General features: G+C 40.6%; 1 protein-coding gene across 7 annotated transcripts in view; it reads right to left on the bottom strand.

The window, feature by feature from the left end:
- Window positions 1–1,552: 1,552 nt before the first annotated feature.
- rnf14 (ring finger protein 14) overlaps window positions 1,553–23,597 on the bottom strand; it is a 44,597-nt gene continuing 22,552 nt past the window's right edge. For 6 of the 7 annotated variants that reach the window (XM_070878127.1, XM_070878128.1, XM_070878129.1 and 3 more), the window contains 3 exons: window positions 18,871–19,043; window positions 9,211–9,341; window positions 1,553–5,918 (listed from right to left, as the gene is read on the bottom strand). In XM_070878127.1, coding sequence (XP_070734228.1) covers window positions 5,846–5,918; window positions 9,211–9,341; window positions 18,871–19,043 — 377 coding nt within the window. In that variant the 3' untranslated portion in view covers window positions 1,553–5,845. Of the gene's footprint in view, window positions 5,919–9,206; window positions 9,342–18,870; window positions 19,044–23,597 lie in introns of those variants that run through there. The other variant, XM_070878132.1, reaches the window with a different exon arrangement.

The following is a 23,597-nucleotide window of genomic DNA, read 5'->3' as shown; positions in this document are numbered from 1 at the left end:
GACTGAGAAGGACTCCGGCCAAGCAGAGCAGCAGTTATTTGTTGTGGTACATTATGCCATGACAAATAAGATTTGCACCCAACAGCACAACTTTCCTCAGCAGTCTCTCTACTTAAGTCCTTTAATTGTGATCAGTAGTGTGTCTTTAAAGTAAGTCTTCTGTTTCTCTCAATCTATATTAGGAGTGAGGGAGGTTTGCAACTAGTTACTTTAACAACTGCTTTTACTGTTTGCTACCAGCAGAGTCGGTGACCTGAGCAGTTACTGACTGTAGTTCATTTGTTTCAGTAACCTAGCTGGAAATTTCCTAGTGATAAGCAGGTTGAGGCAGAACACTGACATTTTAAATTATGTAGACGATTAAAATTTAAGTGGTTACAGGTATAACTAAAAATTGATCAGAACTGCAAGAAAAGGATCTTCTGTAATTGCCCAGTATAGGAGAGTTCATGTGGAAGCAGGCTGTGGTGGTATGTGGGACCACTGGGGATGGGTGAGTAGTAGGAGGGCATACAGCAGGATGGAAAAAGTGGAAAGGATTTTATTAGGATCAGTTAGCAGTAGGTAGTGTGGGGAAAGATATGGATGCTTGGTGGGAAATAGAGAGATGGCAATGGTGAGACATGGCAGAAGGGAATGAGGGGGAAAACAGAACAGGTCCTTGGAATAATGGGTGATACGAAGCAGCGAGGGGTGAATAAGGGGAGAAATGCACAGGAGGGGCAAGAGGTTGCTAGAAGGAGTCACACAGCAAGCCTGAGTCAACAGGAAGGAAGGAGACGAAGAAAAATCCTTCCCCTCCATCCAAGGTTTAAAAAAGTAAAAGGCTTCTCCAGAATTGAGCTGGAAAAACATGGCTAGATGCTTTTGAAAGCTTTGTGCCTTTTAAAAGCATTTAACCAATTTGAAACTCATACCTAGTCACTGCAAAAATATGGCTTTTCTTTGTGCAAAGGCAAGATTTCCTAGTGGCACAGAAGCTGCAAGAATAATCCAGTGGGGCCTGATATTAAGGGGGAGCTAGGAGAGACCAAGTAGGTCTCCGCCATGGAACACAGCACCTTCACAGGTGGGAGGATGTAATTACAGCACAGGTTCACATTATAAAAAGTAGGCATTGGAATTTATTGTTGAAAAAGGTGATGGGAACTATACAAGATTTTTTTAATATACTACACGTCAATCTCCATGGGGAGTCAAAACCAAGTGTCGCCTTCAGGTGAAGCAGTATATAATTGAACCCTGCCACTAGTGGTAACACTGCAACTGCTTCACTGGGTGTGAATGAAGGTGTAATTAGTGTTTACATAGGTTGTCAGGGGACATAGAAATTTATAATGTAAAATGTTGACAGGAAATGCATGCAGATGCAAGTTTTAAAAATATTATGGATATAGATGAGAGAGAGAGAGAGAACACTTCCCATTTTGAAAATCTTTTGGAAAAACCCCTTTCCTCTTCACTACAAGCTAATCTTTCTGCCAGCACTATTATAAGGAAAAATACAAAATATCTGTAAAATTTACCAAAGAATAAAGCCTCAGGCCAAGGAGTCCATCAATTGTTTATTCAACAGAACTGTTAACCTTCATCAAAATCCTTTTATACAAGAGGAAATTAATTTTAAGCATCTGATATGTAGATTTTCTAGCAGTAAAGTGTCTGAATACACTTACTTCACAGCAGTTAAAAAAAAAAACTTGCTTTACAACAAAAAGCTTAAGGTAATCTTTCCTTGAAGATTATAATTTTGTTTAAAAACCACTTCAACCCTGAAATTATGCCCATCTAAATTAACCTATTTATTTTAAACTGATTATGTATGAAAGTAACATATCCCAGTAATATTTTTCTTGTGAGCTGATCCTATTGTAACCCCAGTCTTGCATTGTGTAATAGAACATGTGATCGGAAAAGCAGAGCTACATAGGTAAAACCAGCTGTTTTAATGGAAGACATGAATTGTGCCTGGAATATAACAGGAACGTTCTTAGTAAATGGTTAGGGGAAAAGTTTATTTAAAAATAAGCAGGGAAAATATGTACTCAAGATTGTAGCAATCTTAGGATTTGAACAACATCTTACATTGAGGATGTCATGTTATTCGAATGCTTCCACCATTTCAGCTTTCTGCAACTATTACTATATATGGCAACTGTTGTTCTTCCTTCTCCCAGTAAGTGACTTAATAAACGTGCAGTGATTAGATCACAATCATAAATGCATTAGTGCAATGTCACTGCACATTAACTACAAAGGATATCTTATCCAATTATACCTGAATGCGACATTGTAAAACGATGCAAATTTACCAGGGTACTTATCAAAGTGGTTCTTGGGGTCACTGAATGGGGTGGGGGGAAAAAAATGAAAAACAATTCAAAAGGTTCAAATAAGTCAAATTAATTTTAGTGCAGAAACTAACAAGCCCTGGGATAAATCCTTAAAAGCCCAGATGCGTAATTATGCCCTAGGGTAACCAGATATGATTAATAAAACACAGTAAAACCTGCCCAGTGACTACCTTCAGGATGGATTTCATAGACTTTTTGGTAGGAGAATTTTTGATACTGTGATTTAATGATAATTCTGGATTTGTAAGAGTGTTAGAGAGAAAGCAAGTGGCTCCATCAATCATAGCCCACATCAGTTAGAGTTTTCTACAATTTATCTTTTCCAAAAAGCATACCAATTTACCCAAAGTTGTCACAGATATACTTTTCAATTAATTACTCAGTAATGAAACTCCAAACAAGAAACAGAATTACTTCAAAAATATTTGCTAAATAAAAAGGCAACTTGTAGCTCTATAGATATTCCCTTCATAGAAAAAAAACAATCTTAGAATTCAACATTGAATATTAACTTCTCAAATCCACTGCAGTAAGATATTCAGTATATACCACCATTAATTAATTGATATGGAACAGTATGCTGCACTGTATGACATCATATTAATCAATAAGTTAAAATGAGATTTAAAGCACCCACTTGAATATGCAGTGAAAGAAAACCATTAAAACAATTGTGTCTATAACGTGGATGCTCACAGTTTGTAGAGCTGTTGCCTTGGGAGTGGCTTAGCCAGTCACGTGATGTTCACAAGACTCAGTCAGTTGGGTCTAGGTCATCCATGATGAGATATGCAGTTGTGAGCAGAGTGGATGAACTGGTAACGTGTAGTGTGATTGTTGAACCTTGGTTAATAAACCAACTAGTTCTTGATAGCAATGTGTTGCTATCAATTCTTAAGCAAAGAACCATGAAGTAAATACATTACACTGTCCAGTAGCCATGTGATTAACTATAAAGATAACTGCAATTTCTTTTTTAGCAATGCTAAGATAGGAATACCAAGTCACCAAAACATATTTTTATTCAATTATTTGCTTAACTCCAAAAAATATTTATTTTGCATGATACTTTAAATATGTCTTGCTGTAAGAGAACATGGTGATGTAACAGACTTAATTGACAGAAATGCCTTTCTTGCACCAGAGTTAATAGATTAGCTTTATGTAATACCAAGGAAACATAACAAAAATGCAGCCCAAACAGCAGTCACCTTCTACACAAAAATGCAGCTAATAAAAAGTATTTATAGTAAGACTAGCTGATCATTTCAGTCTGATTCACAATTCCAGCAATTTCAATCATTTCTTTTTTAAAAACCAACAATTGTATTGCTCCTTTCCACCACCCACCTGGCCAAGGGAGGGATTATCAAACTTGCTCCTAGACCTCTGCTTAGATCACTTGAGCTAGCAAGGCCAACAGGCTTATAATGCAATGCAAGTGGACAGGACTTGACATTTTCTCTACCTTTATAAAAACAATTCAGTCTACTCAGCACCTAGTCCCCTTCCTTCAACCGACCAACATCCTGCCACTGCCATACGTTTCTTACTGAATGTGTTTCTTGAATTAGCACAGTATAGTTTCACTGAAGCTTATACCAAATGTCCATCAGAAAACAAAGAAAATCCAGGAACTTCACAATATCCCTTCAGGATTAAGCAAAACAAAACCTAATTCACGCAAGAGATTAATTTGAGAGAATCTCACAATTAGATATCTTTCAAAATCTACGATACATCATTACAAGAATCATTAACCTAGATATCCTTTTTAAAAAGTTAAACTGATACGAGGTGAACTTGTTGGATGAGACTTTTAGCCTGCCACGAGGATTAATAACCATGTATGAAAGTTAATGTGTCTCCTTGGTTCTGTAGATTATTTTGCCCAATGTCACCATAGTTATGCTGCTTTATTTTAAAGGAAAGCTGTCACTGTGTACTCCAATGTATTGCTAGGTATAAGCCTGTGATCCTCCTCAATTAATTTCTAAGTTATGCTGTAAGGAACATTGAAGAGCGAAGACAAGAGAGAGAGTTGCCCCACAGGGAAGAAACTGTTCTTGTGCACATTCTAGTCTGTAATATTCAAACTACAGTGGCCTGTGAGCCCTAGCTATCTGATCCACAAGTTCGTGTTCACCATTCCTGAAATAAGTATATGCATCTCTCGTGCTGATTCTCCATGTTAGTCCCTATTGCCATGGTGTGGTGGTCAATCACATAACATGAGCCTGTTTAGAAGAAATAAAGTAAGGAGTGCTTTAGTGACTGTCAGGGCTTTGGGGTGAAAGAGAGGCATCAAGATGCCTACAGTGACAGACAGCAAGATGAAAGCTTCACATTTTACCCTGGAAAAAGATGCTGAGACACTCCAGAAGTAAAATACACATGAATGATTTGCAATGTAGAGGGAAGAATGATTCTCTTTTAATGAAGGGGGGGGGGGGGGGGGGGGGGGAAAGAAAGAGACAGAAAGCAGAATTTAAAAATGACTAATCGACCAGAGTTTGAGTGCAGCCACTTTTGTTTTACCTTTTAACTTTAACCCTGAAATGTCAGTTGTTTTTGGTTTTAGTGTATAAATAAATTATTGCTTTGGTCACTTTTTGGGGGCAAGTGAAGGTACCAAATAGCTAAGAGTTGAGAGCTGCTGATGAGTGCAAACATTGGAGGGAATCTGAAGCGTTCCAGAACTGAGGGTAACTGCTCCCTTATTACCACCTAGTACTTTCTTGCATAATACAAATATAAACTTTTATCTGCTCTCTCTCTCTCTCTCTCTCTCTCTCCCGACTCCAGCAATGCCCCACCCCCACCCCCACATTGCTGTAACTAGGATATAAAATCAGGACTGGAATAAACCCCCTGCCCGTTCCGGTGTCAAAACTGAAAATACATCAATAAAATCCCCCACAGCTTGTGGTGTTGCACCAAGCAGGGAAATTCCATTCGCAAACTCATCAATGTCCTAGCCAATAGATCAAGAGCCACAGTAAAAGGTCTACAAACAAGTTGCCAACATGGGTGTTATGGGAGACCCAGGATTTGTAGGGGATGGGGAGAAACAATATTTTTTTTAATTGAAAAATAAAGATAGCATTGATCTTTCTCCATAGCCAATTATTTTTGCAAATGGGTCCCAATGACAAGGGTTCTCAATTTCACTCAACTATACCAATATTATCCTCTGAATGTTGTCTAAGTTAAATGAAACATGATCTTGCATTCAAATTTGAATGCTTCATTTGCTCAGATATCTTGAGTATATATGCTTGAAAGCTGAAAACAAAAATACCCAGGAATACGGTATATGCTGAGCCACAAGTTTCAACACAGTCAACAGTAAGTGCTAAAATGAATGATCTACAGCAGGGGATGCCTCGACTACGATTGATTACACTGAAGATAATAGCAGCTGGTCAGTTTAAATGGTTAACACATAAGCTTCATGTTATGCTAAATCATCAGTAACTTCAGAAAACAGCTTAAACAATTCCATCGTCATCTTCATCACTCAGGACATCATCTTCTGCTTCAAACTCAATACCTTGGAAAAGCCTACAAAATAAAAAAAAGCAATATGTGACAAAAAACACAATCTCTCTTTAAGCTGTGCAAATACTTCAATTTCATATAAAATGAACCCAAACTGCATGACATATCAGGACAAGCACATACTTCACAACCTTTCTAAAACTCAGGTTAGGTTAAACTTTCAGGATATAGAGCAGGACTCAAAGTCAGGCCCCAGAATGATAGCTACAAGAGTTCTCGGTGAAATTAGTTCTGGTAGTTTCAACTCGAGTGGACAATTTTGTAAGAAAATATGCGTCATTGAGCAATGGCACGGGAGAGCAACTTATAATACAAAAAGTTTTATGCCTGGAGCACTTTCTCCAGGTGAGGAAAACGTATATAGGACATGGGAAATATTTTGACCCGTCTGTAGGATGCAAGCAGTGACTGGTCTCTGGGAAATTACATCCAATCAAAACATCCCCAAACAACTCTGAATAAAGTTTTCCTAATTCCTTTCAGCAGTTGTTGGTTAATCATCCACCTCATTATATACCCATAAAAATATAATTTCTGACCAACACATTCTGGAAAAAAACATCAATAAACTCACCCATTTATCTTTCTATAGCAAAATAAATTATCCCCTCTTCTTGATGGCTTTGCCTTGTTTACTACTGTTTCCAAATCTTCTGTCTTTCATCTAGACTTGGCTCCTGACATTTGTTGGCCCTCTATGTATGCATCATAATGTAGGACTCGGCAGAGCTGCTGAGCAAACTCACTGCTCCTTGTTCTCATCTATGCATGCGCAATCTGTTAATCCCTCCACTGCACATAGAGAATTAGTCAACAACTCCACACATGCAGTAAAATTCTCGAAGACCATTACCACTGAGCACACCACAGGACACTGATGCATAAACATTTTTAAATTGTGGTAAATTTACCACTGCTTTCAAAACTAAAGGCTGTTTTAAATGTTAAATTACTGGGAATGTTGCTTTCAACAAAATTGAGCCTGCATTTGAAGTTTTTAATCCTTATTTCCAGGAAATTATGGCTTCTCTGCTCCATTCTATCACCTCTCCTATCTCTCACACAAAGTGTCCGTGAGCACTCCTCTCTTCCTATGTTAAATGCCATGGGACGTTCTTCTACATTAAAACGTGCTACATCAATGCAAGTTGTTGATGCTGCCCCTATCCTTCATGGGACGCTTTTGCCATGATAGCTTGGCCACCATCCTAGCTGCTCTATTTCTAGCTGATCAGTTTCCATAAAATCTCTCTCGTCCTGCTTGGCTGCTCCCTATGCATAGCTACCCGTCCACCAATACTACTAGAGCCAGTTTCCAAGCCTCATGTTATCAAATCCCAGGTTCAAAGTAATTCTAACTCCAGAATACTATAAGTAGGTCCAAGCCCTTTGACGTCCTCACAGAAGCAGCAGCAGGACATTTGGAAAAGCATAATTCAGTCAGCATGCTTTTATGAAAGGGAAATCATGTTTTTCAAATTTGCTGGAGTTCTTTGAGGATGTAACGAGCAGGGTGGATAGGAGAGAACCAGTGGATCCGGTGTATTTGGATTTCCAGAAGGCAAATCGATAAAGTACCACATAAAAGGGTACTGCACAAGATAAAAGTTCACAGGGTTGGGGGTAATATGGATTAGCCTGGATAGAGGATTGGCTAACTAACAGAAAACAAGAGACACGGGATAAATGGGTCTTTTTTCCAGTTGGCAAACAGTAATTAGTGGGGTGCCACAGGGATCAGTGCTGGGGTCTCAACTATTTACAATCTATAGTAATGACTTGGATGAAGGGACGGAGTGTAATGTAGCCAAGTTTGCTGATGATACAAAGATGGGTGGGAAGGCAAGTTGTGAGGAGGACACAAAGAATCTGCAAAGAGATATAGACAGGCGAAGTGAATGGGTAAAAATTTGGCAGATGGAGTATAATGTGGGAAAGTATGGCACTTTGCTTTTTTATTTTTTCTGCCAAATTATTTAAACGGAGAAAAATAACAAAATGCGGCAGTATGGAGGGACCTGGTGCCCGGGGGTCCTTGTGCATGAAACACAGTAAGTTAGTATGTAGGTACAGCAAGTAATCAGGACAGCAAATGGAATGTTGGCCTTTACTGCAAGAATGGAGTATAAAAGCAGAGAATCCTGCTACAACTGTGCAGGGTATTGGTGAGGCCACACCTAGAATATGGCATACAGTTTTGGTCTCCTTATTTAAGGAAGGATATACTTGCATTGGAGGCAGTTCAGGAGGTTCACTAGCTTGATTCCGGAGATGAGGGGTTTGACTTATGAAGATAGGTTGAGAAGGTTGGGCCTGTACTCATTGGAGTTTAGGAGAATGAGAGGTGATCTTATTGAAACATACAAGATAATGAGGGGGCTCGACAAGGCAGATGCAGAGAGGATATTTCCACTCACAGGGGAATCTAGATCTAGGGGGCATAGTTTCAGAATAAGGGGTCGCCCATTTAAAACTGAGATGGGGAGGAATTTCCTCTGAGGGTCATAAATCTGTGGAATTCTCTGCCCCAGAGAGCTGTGGAAGCTGGGTCATTAAATATATTTAAGGCAGATAGACAGATTTTTGAGCAATAAGTGAATAAAGGGTTATGGGGAGTTGGCAGGAAAGTGGAGCTGAGTCCATGATCAGATCAGCCATGATTTTTATTAAATGGCGGAGCAGGCTCGAGGGGCCAAATGGCCTACTCCTGCTCCTATTTCTTATGTTCCTATTTTCCTCCCAAGTCTACTCACCTTTCTTCCAACCCCTCCACTTAAGAATCATTCTACTCCCTACCCATCCAAATGCATTCTCCTTCCACTACAATAGCATATCCCTCCACTTTCCATGAGCAATATCAGAGGAATTCCACACTTTAATGTGCCACATGGAATAATGGCCGTTATAAATCAGCATTCCCTCCAGCTCAAGGATCAACACCACGGAAGATTTGCTGGTATGTTTTTTTTTAATTCTTGTTATAATGCAGCTTGAATCTACATTAACCTATTATTTACTTACTCAATTGTTATATTTATCACAATCACTAAATAGGGTGATGTAGGTTCAAGCTGGATCACAGCAAGGAATTTAATTAAAACATAACAGCACATCTTCTTGATTGACCAGACGCTGCAGTTTGCATCATTTTGTGATAAAGAAAAATCTGCATCGTCTGAACAAACCACTGGTCAATACCACAGCAGCAAACTACAAGGTGGTAAAACATGAAAGCCTTTTGAGCACTCTAATGTCTAAAAATAGCTCAAGATAAAGCATTAAAAAAATAACTCACTCATTGAAGCACGGTGACGAGGAATCGCTGAAGTGTCCATATGGATTTATTCTCGACAGCGGGCATAAGCAAAGCCAACAGAAGTATTGCTTACAGCTAGTGCAACTCATCTTATTGCATCCATATGCCTTCTAGAAAGGAACATGAACAACATTTTACTGCAGCGACCCAGTGATAAAGCATTCCATTACAAGCTTAAAAAGAAATTCTACCATTGGTATTGATGATTCCTTGACTGAGTTTTCAATTTCAGACAAACATTTGGCAGTTGGTAGGGGCTGGAGCAGCAGGGTATAATGTCATGAAGCTGCAACAATATTTGAAGTTTCTTGAAGTTAGGGTGCTATAAAACAACACATTCTGTGTATAAGAACTTGCATTTATAAAGCATCGCAGGAAGCCCACAAGCACTTTACAGCCAATGAAGTACTTTTGATGGGGTCACTGTTGCAATGCAGGAAACTTTATTCCTTCATGGAGCACTAACAAATGGTGCAATGCAGGCTTCAGATCTCAACTTCATCATTGCACTGTAATGATGAGTACAGTCCAAGCATTTCCCTAAAGGGATGGAAAAAAAAAAGATCCCTGGGCTACTCCCACATACTTTCTAGTGGCTGATTTACAGCCGTCTTAAAACCAGAGCATAAATATCATGCTTAGAGGGATATATATGCGAACATATCTGCACCAGGAGATTTCTGAAAATGCATTCTGAACAATGACCAAAAAATATTCAGCTCAAATAGCAAAAAAAAAAATCAGACATGAAATTTAATTTTGATTTTTTTTGCATTTTTTCATTTAAATTCAGATGAAATAGTTCCCCTCAAGAGGCATGATGTGGAAATTTACTTTTTGAAGTTACACTTTCTGTTAAATGTATCCTTTTGTAATAAAACAAAATGGAGTCTCGGTTCTCCCAGAAGCCCCTGCAGCAGACGGCCTGTTTCTGCCTAAACATAAGAACATAAGAATTAGGAACAGGAGTAGGCCATCTAGCCCGTCGAGCCTGCTCCGCCATCCAAAAGATCATGGCTGATCTGGCCGTGGACTCAGCTCCACTTACCTGTCCTCTCCCCGTAACCCTTAATTCCCTTATTGGTTAAAAATCTATCTATCTGTGACTTGAATACATTCAATGAGCTAGCCTCAACTGCTTCCTTGGGCAGATAATTCTACAGATTCACAACCCTCTGGGAGAAGAAATTCCTTCTCAACTCGGTTTTAAATTGGCTCCCCCGTATTTTGAGGCTGTGCCCCCTAGTTCTAGTCTCCCCTACCAGTGGAAACAACCTCTCTGCCTCTATCTTGTTTATCCCTTTCATGATTTTAAATGTTTCGATAAGATCACCCCTCATCCTTCTGAACTCCAACGAGTAAAGACCCAGTCTACTCAATCTATCATCATAAGGTAACCCCCTCATTTCCGGAATCAGCCTAGTGAATCATCTCTGTACTCTTTCCAAAGCTAGTATATCCTTCCTTAAGTAAGGTGACCAAAACTGCACGCAGTACTCCAGGTGCTGCCTTACCAATACCCTATACAGTTGCAGCAGGACATCCCTGCTTTTGTACTCCATCCCTCTTGCAATGAAGGCCAACATTCCATTCGCCTTCCTGATTACCTGCTGCACCTGCAAACTAACTTTTTAGGATTCATGCACAAGGACCCCCAGGTCCCTCTGCACCTCAGCGTGTTGTAATTTCTCCCCATTCAAATAATATTCCCTTTTACTGGTTTTTTTCCCCCAAGGTGGATGACCTCACACTTTCCGACATTGTATTCCATCTGCCAAACCTTAGCCCATTCGCTTAACCTATCCAAATCTCTTTGCAGCCTGTGTCCTCTACACAACCCGCTTTCCCACTAATCTTTGTGTCATCTGCAAATTTTGTTACACTTCACTCTGTCCCCTCTTCCAGGTCATCTATGTATACTGTAAACAGTTGTGGTCCCAGCACCGATCCCTGTGGCACACCACTAACCACCGATTTCCAACCCGAAAAGGACCCATTTATCCCGACTCGCTGCTTTCTGTTCGCCAGCCAATTCTCTATCCATGCTAATACATTTCCTCTGACTCCACGTACCTCTATCTTCTGCAGTAACCTTTTGTGTGGCACCTTATCGAATGCCTTTTGGAAATCTAAATACACCACATCCATCTATCCACCATGCTCGTTATATCCTCAAAGAATTCCAGTAAATTAGTTAAACATGATTTCCCCTTCATGAATCCATGCTGTGTCTGCTTGATTGCACTATTCCTATCTAGATGTCCTGCTATTTCTTCCTTAATGATATCTTCAAGCATTTTCCCCACTACAGATGTTAAACTAACCGGCCTAAAGTTACCTGCCTTTTGTCTGCCCGCTTTTTTTTTTTTATAAACAGAGGCATTACATTACCTGCTTCCCAATCCGCTGGTACCTCCCCAGAGTCCAGAGAATTTTGGTAGATAAACATGCTAACCTTGACTGATAGCTAATTAAAGAAAGGCAGGAGCCATCTGTGTGAGCGAGGGAATCTTGAATTTACCCTCCCCAACAGAAAGAATGTCCTGTTAGAATTATACTCCCTACTAATAACTGTGCTATGCTAAACCTTAGAAATACTAGATAAAGATTGTATATAGACTAAAACAAGGATGTGGTGTTAATTAAGTGATTGAAGAACTCCTTATCTGTATTTGCTGACCGCAAGGGCAGAACTGATACGTGACGGAACCATAATTTGTTTGTTTGTTCTTCTGTATAAAGATAATGTGATTTTGTACCTCTTTGGACGTCTTCGCTGAGCCTTTGACTTAGCAGGGCTTTTCCTTGCAGCAAGTAAAACTATTAAAAGGGACATCTACCGGAGCTGTTTATGTCAAGAGTTTCATATTTTTAATTAAATTGAGTGAGAGATTTCGACAGTTACTTCTTGGAGGTTCCACCAAGATTGCTTACCCTCTATTCTGCGAGTGAACAGATGCGGACATAGTGCCTCTTCAGTGAAGGGCTTAACTGGCCAGAATAAGGTGAGCCTTTTGCTCGCAAAGGGTCTCTTTACTATTGAATCGCATATGTAATCTGTTGTTCACAGTGGAGATAAATGTCGAGTCTCGTAGATCGCAGTAAGAGCTAAAGTTATTTTTATAATCATTTCCTTCTCAGCTTGTAGGCAGAAAGGATCTGATCCTGAAAATATCTGATCTGGAAACAGCCCGGGGAGATTTTCATTAGTATAAGGTAAAAAGAGCGCTATCGATCAATGATCCTTGTGTGATAGGATCAGAGTCCTTGTGCGATAGGACTATAAAGGGAATTATCCTTTTTCGATAGGATAATACAAGTCCCTAAAGGAAAGTTCCTTGTGTGATAGGACTGCCTTTGAAGGGACAGGGTCCTTGTGCGATAGGATCTGAGTCCTTGTGTGATGGGACCATTTTAGATAAGTTAAGGACTCCGTCTGTAGTGGTGTACAACGCAGACTGAGAATTGACTATATGTTTAGATAGAGTTTAAGGCTATGATTTGTATACCCGTGTGGATGTTGTTTGTCTTAAATTGTCCTTGTTATACTGTTGTGTTCAGTACATTTGTGCGATATTGCAATTAACGAAACGGGAAGAGTCACTAGGGAAAATTGTGATTCGGAAAAACAAAAATTGATTGAGAAAAGAAACAGTGACTGATTGATAAACTACGGTTCGTGTCAACATATCTCAAACACCCAGACTGAGCCCGAATTAAGAGCCTTCTTAGGCCACCTGATGGCCAGGAAAAGTGGGCGTAGAGAACTCGTTGACCGAAAGGATTGAGATATCAGAAACTGTGGAAATCTTAATCATCCAGAATGCGTGCCGGAGCAAGTAAAACACCACCAAAGGGCACACCAGCCTATTTTATGCTCCAGAATTGTGGTCAGTCTTCAACTGATCACCAAAAAAAAAAATGGGTAAAATGGACTAAGGGTGAAAACAGGCCATTTCCACCCGATGGTTCATTTAATTTAGAGAGAACAACATGTCTAGAGGAGTGTCTTATAAACAGAGACCCAGGTAGAAGAGGGAAAAAAAGAAAATAATTTAAAAAAAGAGCACCTGGGTTCAGATTCTTCAAGCCCATGTAAAATTAACAGAGAAAGTAAATCAATATGTAAGAAAAAAAAGAAAATCTGATAGTGACATATGGATCCAAAAATAGAGCTGGCCAAACAATAAGCTTTGTTGAATGAAGAGAGACTTTTGTGAATGTCTGTCTTTGAATGAGAGTGCTTCTGTGATTTTGACTGCAGAATTCTTCATGTGTCTGAAAGCCTGTTTGGAAAAGTGTTGGAGCTGTCTGCTGTTTTAGCTCCACCCACTTTTTCCAAACTGTGAAGGTTTTTTTAAACCCTTCGTAGTGTTGTCCTATATGTGGGAAGTTTAAGAAAGTGTGAATCTTATTGAATTACATTTTAAGTTAGAAACGCAGGTGTGGATTTAGTCGGATGAGAAGTTACGGAGCTAGGTGGTTTAAAAAAAAAGAATTTATTTGACATGCTCACTTGTCAAAAGAAGACACGCAATCATTGAGTATATTGGGTTGAAAGATATAAATTTAGTCTAGGAATGAGATAAAGAATGGGGAAGGGAAGTTGTAATGCCTTTTTTTTTTTAAAAAGCCTGCATGGGTCTCTCGAGGCTGCAGGCTGGGGGAGTATGCTCCCATTTTCCTTTGCGTAAAACCTTGACGCGAAAGCTTCTAGCTCAGTAAGAAGATTTTTAAATAAAAGATTGGCAGTACAATATTTGAATTGGAATTGAGATATTTCAGGTGATTCTCCTTGATAAACATTTTGGGTGTACTGGAAAAAATATCTTGGGTTTGGAAGCCTTTTAATAAAATTACACAACGGATGTGCCAGAAGCTGTAGCTTAAAAGGTTGTAATTTATGAGACACGATCATAAAATTGAAGTGACAGAGCAAAGGATTGGAGTTTTTGATGTTCAGCTTCTAAAACAGAAGTTGGGCACATAATTATAAAACAAGTACTTTGCATTCTGTGATCTGTGAATCACTATAAGCATAAATGAGAAGTCCCTGTAACACACTGATTTTTCCGGTTCAAAAGTCCAATAGTGACAAATGGAGATTTGTCCAAGATCTCCGAGCTGTGAATGAATCTACTATATTCCCACAATGCTTAAAGAAGGATTTGGAATGGAGTATCCCGGATTGCTTTCCAGAATTTTAAGCAGTCCCTCACTTCAGCACCAGCCTTGGGATTACCAGATTACACGAAGACATTCAACTTATTTGTTCATCACAAGTCGAGTTTTGCACAATCTATTTTGACTCAGTTGCATGAGGACAGACAGCGACTGATAGCGTATTTCAGTACCCAACTAGATCCAGTGGCACGAGGACTACCAGGATGTCTTCCCTCTTTGGCAGCAACTTATTATGCTGTACAACAGGCTCAGACAATAACTCTAATACATCAGACTATTTTGTATATCCCACACTCTGTCGAGATTTTACTCACTAAATGTGCCACTCAACACCTAACTTCTGCGAGAACCACTAAATATGAAGTTGAACTGTTATCAAATCCGAACCTCATCATTAAAAGATGTACTACGCTAAATCCAACCATTTTACTCCCCACGGAAGAAGACGGCGAACCCCATTCATGCGAAATGGTAACCGAATTAGTAACTAAACCACGTATTGACTTAACAGATATACCAATATGTAACCCTGATCTAGCGTAGTATGTTGACGGATCAGCCTTACGAAATAAGGGCCAACCTAAAGCGGCTTATGCAATTGTAACCCAGTTTAATGTTGTCGAAACAGCCTCTCTTCCAGATTCCTTTTCAGCCCAACAAGCCAAATTATTTGCATTAACTCGAGCCTGTATTTTGGCTGAAGGACAAACAGTTAATATCTACACTGACTCCAGGTATGCCTTTGGGGTAACGCATGACTATGGACAAATTTGGAAAATTTGCGGATACCTAACTTCTTCAGGAACCACCATTAAAAATGCAGAACAAGTAGAAAATCTTCTACGAGCCATTCAATGCCCCTTAAAACTTGCCATTATCAAATGCCAAGCACATACGGGCCAGTTGAATGAAATAGCACTTGGAAGCGACAGAGCTGATAATGCAGCTAAGTCAGCAGCTCTGTCGAAAGGGGGGGATGCAGGTGTCATTGTTTCCACTAAGAAAAAATAATTGCTCAGATCCACTACCCACTATTAATGATGTGCTGGTCTTCCAGTCATAGGCCAGTATGGAGGAGGTGTTGACCTGGACAAAGGATCAATGTTATAAAAATTCAGGCAGGATATGGGTTTACCATGACGGCCGCATGGTGGCGCCCAAATCCTTACTTCCATGGACTGCCCAATGTGTTCATACATTCATACATGCGGGCAAAGGGGGAATGGCAGATTATATTTTGGCAACCTGGTATGCACCAGTTATTTCGGCAGTTGCAAAACAAATCTGTGAAAATTGCGTTACCTGTCAGACAATGAACCCAGGTAAAATGGAAAAAGTAGAATCTGCCTCCCACCCAAATCCAATGGGGCCTTTTGTACATTTACAAATGGATTTTATTGAATTACCTATGTGCATGGGATTTAAGTATATATTAGTTATTGTAGATGTGTTCTCTAGATGGATTGAAGCCTTTCCATGTAAAAAGGCCGATGCCACTACTGTTGCTAAATTTTTGTTGAAAGAAATTGTACCACGCTTCGGAATTCCCGCAAAGCTTTCTAGTGATAATGGCTCACATTTTACGGGGAACGGTTATAAAAGAAGTGTAAAGCATTACAGACCAACCAACGTTTTCATTGCAGTTATCATCCACAATCAGCCGGACTTGTTGAAAGATATAATGGAATGCTTAAAAATAAGCTGGCAAAATTATGTAATGACACTGGACTAAAATGGGTAGAACTCCCACCCTTAGCCTTGATGGTAATGCGATCTGCAACTAACAGAACAACAGGCCTGTCACCGCATGAGATAGTTATGGGACGTTCCCAATGAATGCCTTTCACTGCACAGTTTACAGCAAAACAAATGGACATCCATAAAATGGAAGAAAACATGTTGAATTATTGTATTGCACTAACCAAATGTATTTCCAGCTTTCATTCACAGGTAAAAGAAGCTCAAGTCGAACCAGCAGAAGGGAAGTGTCATAATCTGGAGCCTGGACATTTTGTTTACATACAGGTTTTGCTGACAACTAATACTGCAATCAAGCTAAAAGACCAACATGGATCCAAGCGTCCCATTGCTAAAGGCACCCAACAAGGAGGAATGAATAAGGAACTGGAAAATGGGGACTGACAAGTGCTGTGCTCAGCAGGATTGTGCCTTGTGTCATCAATAGTACCAGGGGTACAGAAACATGAACAAAGGGAACTACAGGAAAATGTTTTTATGGCACAGAGTCATAAGTATGCTCAAGAAAGGAACTTGTCTGACTGTTGGATATGTTCCCATGGACCTGTCCACTCCGAAGGGGGTATTCCCCAAAGATCCGTTCCCTTTAATGAATCGGAAATGGCAGAATGGTTAATAGTGCAAAATAGGATAAACCTAACCAAGGTGTCGGAAACGAAGGATCTAGCAGAATGGAGGTCAGCAGAATATAATCTTACAACCTTCCAGTGATGGTAGCAGCCAAATTATAGTAATAGCCGTCAGCCACCCTTCCTAAGTATTATTCCCGGAAAAGGAAATCCTGAAGGTATAATATGCTTAGTAAGTGATGAAACTAAAAGACCAGAAGTGGGACGCAGCAAGTGTCCCCAAATGACTAAATGGCAAGCCTCGACAAATCACGTTGACGGGAGAAAGATAGCAACCTTTTACTGGACTATGGTCCTTAATAAAACCTCAGGTAAAAGGTGGGACGGGGAGACCACTCGAGTATGGATGGCACGGAAGGATCAGAGACTGACGTCCTATAATTGCACTTACTTTATTTGTGGCCATAAAGTTACCAACCAACTGGATGGGGTCCTGTTATTTAGGCTATGTGATACCTTTTATTAGGACAACAAAGTCTCTAAGGGATGCCTATGGAGGCCATAGACCTAAACAGGATTTGACATGGTTAAATGAAAGAGTCAAGGTAATGATACCACCCTATGGAATAGCATCGAACGAATGGCAATTACGGGAACTGGCTAATTTAGTAGAATCAGTAGCCAATACAACTTCCCAGGCCTTCGAAAGGGTAAATAACGAAATGGTAGCCATTCGAATGGTGGCTCTCCAAAATCGTATGGCTCTAGACTATCTCCTAGCTAAGGAGGGAGGGACATGCGCGTTAATTGGTGAAGAATGCTGTACGTATATCCCAGATAATTCAGAAGAGATCAGCAATCTAGCTGAATATATTAAGAGGGTGAGAGAGTACAATCAAACTATTGGCCAGGGAGGTAACACCTTGTGGAATTGGGTGTCCGGATGGCTGGGATCCCTAGGAAAATCCTTGGTAGAGGGTTTGATCATATTCTTGCTGATAACTAATACAAACAAAAGGTATAGGGCAAAGATTAAGTGTTGCTGCGCCAGGTTGGGAGAAACAATATTCCCAACCGAGATCACTGCTAGGGTTATGGTAGCAACAACTACTGAAGGCTCTTGTGTGGAGATGGAAATAGAAAGACTGTGCAAGATTAGAATGGATTAAGTTGTCTTTGTAAAGGACAAAAGTGGGGAAATGTGGAAATTTACTTTTAGAAGTTACACTTTCTGTTAAATGTACCCTTTTGTAATAAAACAAAATGGAGTCTCGGTTCTCCCAAAAGTCCCTGCAGCAGACAGCTCGTTACTGCCTAAACATGCTAACCTTGACGGACAGCTAATTAAAGAAAGGCAGGAGCCATCTGTGTGAGCAAGGGAACCTTGAATTTACCCTCCCTAACAGAAAGAATGTCTTGTTAGAATTATACTCCCTACTAATAACTGTTGCTATGCTAAACCTTAGAAATTCTAGATAAAGGTTATATAGATTATAGATTAAAACAAGGATGTGGTGTTAATTAAGTGATTGAAGAACTCCTTATCTGTATTTGCTGACCGCAAGGGCAGAACTGATGCACGTGATGGAACCATAATTTGTTTGTTTGTTCTTCTGTATAAAGATAATGTGATTTTGTACCTCTGTGGAAGTCTTCGCTGAGCCTTTGACTTAGCAAGGCTTTTCCTTGCAGCAAGTAAAACTATTAAAGGGACATCTACTGGAGCTGTTTGTGCCAGAGTTTCATATTTTTAGTTAAATTGAGAGTCGAGATTTCGACAATGATCAAAGGAAAATACATAACCGTACTTTAAAAGAAAAAGAAAAATTGCTAGATCTGAGCTAGGCATTCAAACCAACTATGGAAATGTACTCATGACATTACAAATTAAAATGAAAGCAGCAAATTCCATGAACTAGGTACTTGGCAATATATGCACCATTCATGAAAAACATCCAAAACTAGTGCAAAAATCATCAACTTATCAGTTCTTCCGAACAAATGGATTGGTTTAAATTTCTGACAAAATGTTTTAAAATTCAACGGACAAAGTCCAGTGACATAACTATTTCCGTGTGTTACAAGATGATTTTAAATTTAGTGTGCGCCTTTAGGCTGATCAACCAACCTGTATGTTTGTACCACAGCGGGGACATGGCTTTGAGTTCTTATAGAGCCATTCCTGGCTGCACAACTCCTCCACTGCTTTCTGTATCACTCGGCGGCCATAAGTCTTTTCCAAAAGCATTTTTCCAGATTCATCTGTGTTCAAATACTCATCACGCAGCTCAGAAAGTTTCTCTGGATAAAAAACCCAACAAAGAATGAGAAATAAAGTAACTAGCAAGCTCACGATAACATTTCTTTCCTTGCACTTCCTGCCAGTCCAACAAAAGTCCAAGTGTGAATGACAGTGGGATTCAAATTCTAGATTGTCTTAGTCGATAGCCTATTGCTCGAGGATTCCAGTTAAGAGAATGAACATTATGTAGAAAACCAGCAATGTGTCCACTTAAAATTTTGTGAAGCTGAGATGGGATTTAGCCAAAGTGGACTGGAAACAGCTACTTGAAGATAAATCAGTGTAAGAGCAATGGAAGGCATTCAAGGAGGAGATCCTGAGGGTTCAGAGCAAGTATGTTCCCTTAAAGTAAGGGTGGGACTAACATCTAGAGCCTCCTGGATGTCAGGATTATGACAGACACGAGGGCTCAATTCTGCAGAAACTCTCGAGTATAGAAAGTGCAGGGGTGCAATTAAAAAGGAAATTAGGAAAGAGAGCACGAGAACAATTTGTTAAGTAAAATCAAGCAAAACCCAAAGATGTTTTATAAATACATTAAGAGCAAGAGGATAAATATAGAAAGAGTAGGGCATGTTAGAGACTATAAAGGTAATGTGTGTGTTGAGGTGGAAGACGTGGGTATGGTTCTTAATGAATACTTTATGTCTGTTTTCACAAAAGAAAGGGTGATGTAGACATTGCAATCAGGGAGGAGTGTGAAATATTATATGAAATGAACATAGTGAGAGAGGAAGTATTAAGGGGCTTAGCAGCTTTGAAAAAGGATAAATCCCCAGGCCCAGATGAAATGTATCCCAGGTTGTTGAGAAGCAAAAGAGGAAGTAGCAGAGGCTCTGACCATCATTTTCCAATCCTCTCTGGCTACAGGTATGGCGCCAGAGGACTGGAGGACTGCTAACTTTGTACCTTTGCTTAAAAAGGGAGAAAGGGATAGACCAAGTAATTGTAGGCCAGTCAGTCTAACCTCGGTGATGGGAAAATTATTGGAAAATATTCAGAGGGACAGGATAAATCTTCATTTAGAATGACACGATTATTAATAAAAAAAATTTTTAACATAGTAAAACGTCTCAAGGTGCTTCACAGCAGTATTATAAGACAAAACAGATAAATGTGACACCGAGCCACAAAAGAAAAAATTAAGGCAGATGACCAAAAGCTTAGTTAAAGAAATAGGTTTTAAAGGGCGTCTTAAAAGGAGGAAAGAGAGGTAGAGAGATGGAGAGGTAGAGAGATGGAGAGGTTGAGGGAGCGAGTTCCAGAGATTAGGATCCAAACAGCTGAAGGCACGGCCACCAATGGTTGAGCAGTTATAATGAGGAATGCTCAAGAGGGCAGAATTTGAGAAGTGCAGACATCTTGTGGGGTTGAGAGGCTGAAAAAGATTAGAGATAGGGAGAGGCAAGGCCATGGAGTGATTTGTAAACCAGGATGAGAATTTTGAAATCGAGGCGTTGTTTAACCGGGAGCCAATGTAGGTCAGAAAGCACAGGGGTGATGGGTGATCTTGACTTGGTGCGAGTTAAGACACGGGCTGCTGAGTTTTGGATGACCTCAAGTTCACATAGTGTAGAATATGGGAGGCCAGCCAGGAGTTGGAGTAGTCAAGTCTAGAGGTTTCAAAGTCATGAATGAGGGTTTCAACAGCAGAAAAGCTGAGGCAAGGGCGGAGGCGGGCAATGTTACGGAGAAAGGCGGTTTTAGTTATGCCGCAGATATGTGGCTGGAAACTCATTTCAGGGTTAAATATAATACCTAGGTTGCAAACAGTCTTGTTCACCTTCAAATTGATGCTAGGGAGAGGGATGGAATCTGTGGTTAAGAAATGCAGTTTGTGGCAGGGACCAAAGATAATGGCTTCGGTCTTCCTAATATTTAATTGGAGAAAATTTCTGCTCACCCAGTACTGGATGTCGGACAAGCAATCTGACAATTTAGATACCAAGCAGAGGTTGAGAGAAGTGGTGGAGAGGTAGAGCTTGGTGTTGTCAGCATACATGTGGAAACTGACTTCGTGTTTTCGGATGATATTGCCAAGGGGCAGCATATAGATGAGAAATAGGAGGGGGCCAAGGACAGATCCTCGGGGGACACCAGAGGTAACGATGCAAGAGTCGGAAGAGAAGCCATTGCAGGAGATTTTCTGGCTACGATTAGATGGCCAAGAATGGAACCAGGCGAGTGCATTTCCACCTAGCTGGACGATGGTTGAGGTGTTGGAGGAGAATGGCGTGGTCAACTGTGTCAAAGGCTGCAGACAGATTCAGAAGGACGAGGAGGAATAGTTTTACCTTTGTCACACTCAAAGGAAGTCATTCGTGACTTTGATGAGAGCCGTTTTGGTGCTGTGGCAAGGGCGAAAACTAGATGGAAGGGATTCAAACATTAAATTCATGGAAAGATGGTCATGCATTTGGGAGGCAACAACACGTTCAAGTACTTTGGAGAGGAAAGGGAGGTTGGAGATGGGGCGATAGCTAGCAAGCAAAGTGGGGTCAAAGGTTGGTTTTTTGAGAGGGGTAATGACAGCAGATTTGAAGGAGAGGGGAACAGTACCCGAGGAGAGAGAACCGTTAACAATGGTCGGCTAACATGGGAGCCAAAAAAGAAAGTTGGATGGTCACCAGTTTAGTGGGAATAGGGTCAGGGAGCAGAAAGTGGGTCTCATGGACAAGATGAGCTTGGGGAGATCAAAGAGAAACTAGAGAAAGATGTGAGTTTAGGGCTAGGGCAGGTGGGAGCCTCAGATGAAGTTTGGCCCTGTGGGCAAGGTGAAGGAAGGGAACTCGCAGAGGCAGCTGATCAGATAGTCTCAATCTTTGATGCAAAGAAGTCCATGAGTTCCTCACATTTGTTGTTGGAGGAGAGTGTGGTGGAGACAGGGGAGAGGGGTTTAAGGAGACGGTTAGCAGTAGAGAATAGTGGCCAGGGTAATTTTTTTTTTTAAATTGAATTAATATTTTAATCAAGGACAGTCAGCACGGATTTATTAAGGGAAGGTCGTGTCTGACTAACTTGATTCAATTTTTTGAGGAGGTAACAAGCTTGATGTAGTGTATATGGATTTTAGCAAGGCCTTTGATAAGGTCCCACATGACAGACTGGTCACGAAAGTAAAAGTCCATGGGATCCAGGGCAAAGTGGCAAGTTGGATCCAAAATTGGCTCAAAGGCAGGAAGCAGAGGATAATGGTTGATGGGTATTTTTGTGACTGGCAGGCTGTTTCCAGTGGGGTTCTGCAGGGCTCAGTACTATGTCCCTTGCTTTTTGTGGTATATATATCAATGATTTAGAATGATTAAAACGTTTGTAGATTATATTAAAATCAGCTGTGTGGTTGATAATGAAGACGACAGCAGTAGATTCCAGGAAGATATCATGAACTGGTCAAATGGGCAGAACAGTGACAAATGGGATTCAATACGGAGAGGTATGAGGCAATACAAGGCAAGGGAATACACATTAATTGGTAGACACAGAAGTGTAGAGGATCAAAGGGACCTTGGAGTACATGTCCACAGATCCCTGAAGGTAGCAGGACAGATAGATAAAAGGTGGTTAAAAAGGCACACGAACACAGGTGTGACGGCCGAAATCCAGAAACCTCAGGACCGAGGTCTTTCCGGATTTCGGAACGTCTTTGCCTGGGCCGAGGAAGTAGGTAGGTAGGGGGTATCGGTCGGGCCTCCGAAGGAGTCCAGATTTCGGAACATTTTTCGGTTTCCGGAGGACCCCGCCACGGATCGGCCCAGTGTCCGGATTCTGGATGTCGCATCTGTACTTGCCTTTATTAGCCGAGGCATAGAATACAAGAGCAGAGAGGTTATGCATGAACTGTATAACACTAGTTAGGCCACAGCTCGAGTACTGCACGTAGTTCTGGTCATCACATTACAGGAAAGAAGTGATTGCACTTGAGAGGGTACAGAGGAGATTTACGAGGATGTTGCCAGGCCTGGAGAATTTTAGCTGTGAGGAAAGATTGGATCGGTTGGGTGTGTTTTCTTTGGAACAGAGGAGGCTGAGGGGAGACCTTATTGAGGTGTATAAAATTATGAGGGGCCTAGAAAAAGACTGGATAGGAAGGACCTAGTTCCCTTAGCAGAGCGGTCAACAACCAGGGGCTATAGATTTAAAATAATTGGTAAAAAGTTTCAATGGGATTGGAGGGGAAATTTCTTCACCCAGAGGGTGGTGGGGTCTGGAACTCACTGCCTGAAAAGGTGGTAGAAGTAGAAACCCTCACCACATTTTTAAAAAGTACTTGGATGTGCACTTAAAGTGCTGTAACCTACAGGGCTACGGACCTAGAGCTGGAAAGTGGGATTCGGTTGGATAGCTTTTTGTCAGCCAGCATGGACTCGATGGGCCGGAATGGCCTCCTTCCGTCCTGCAAATTTCTATGCTTCTATGAAATTGACATAAAACACACACATAACTCTGGTCAAACCAACTTATCCCATTCCTCTCCCATTATATACTGTCTTCCATTGTGCTCGAACAGATTCTAACCCACTAAATTGCATGCCTTACAAACAAGTATTTTCCAT

The sequence above is a fragment of the Pristiophorus japonicus genome, chromosome 4 (genome assembly GCF_044704955.1).
Source record: "Pristiophorus japonicus isolate sPriJap1 chromosome 4, sPriJap1.hap1, whole genome shotgun sequence".
Taxonomy (NCBI): domain Eukaryota; kingdom Metazoa; phylum Chordata; class Chondrichthyes; family Pristiophoridae; genus Pristiophorus; species Pristiophorus japonicus.
Note: the sequence above shows the minus strand (reverse complement) of the source record. Positions and strands in the feature narration are given on the sequence as shown.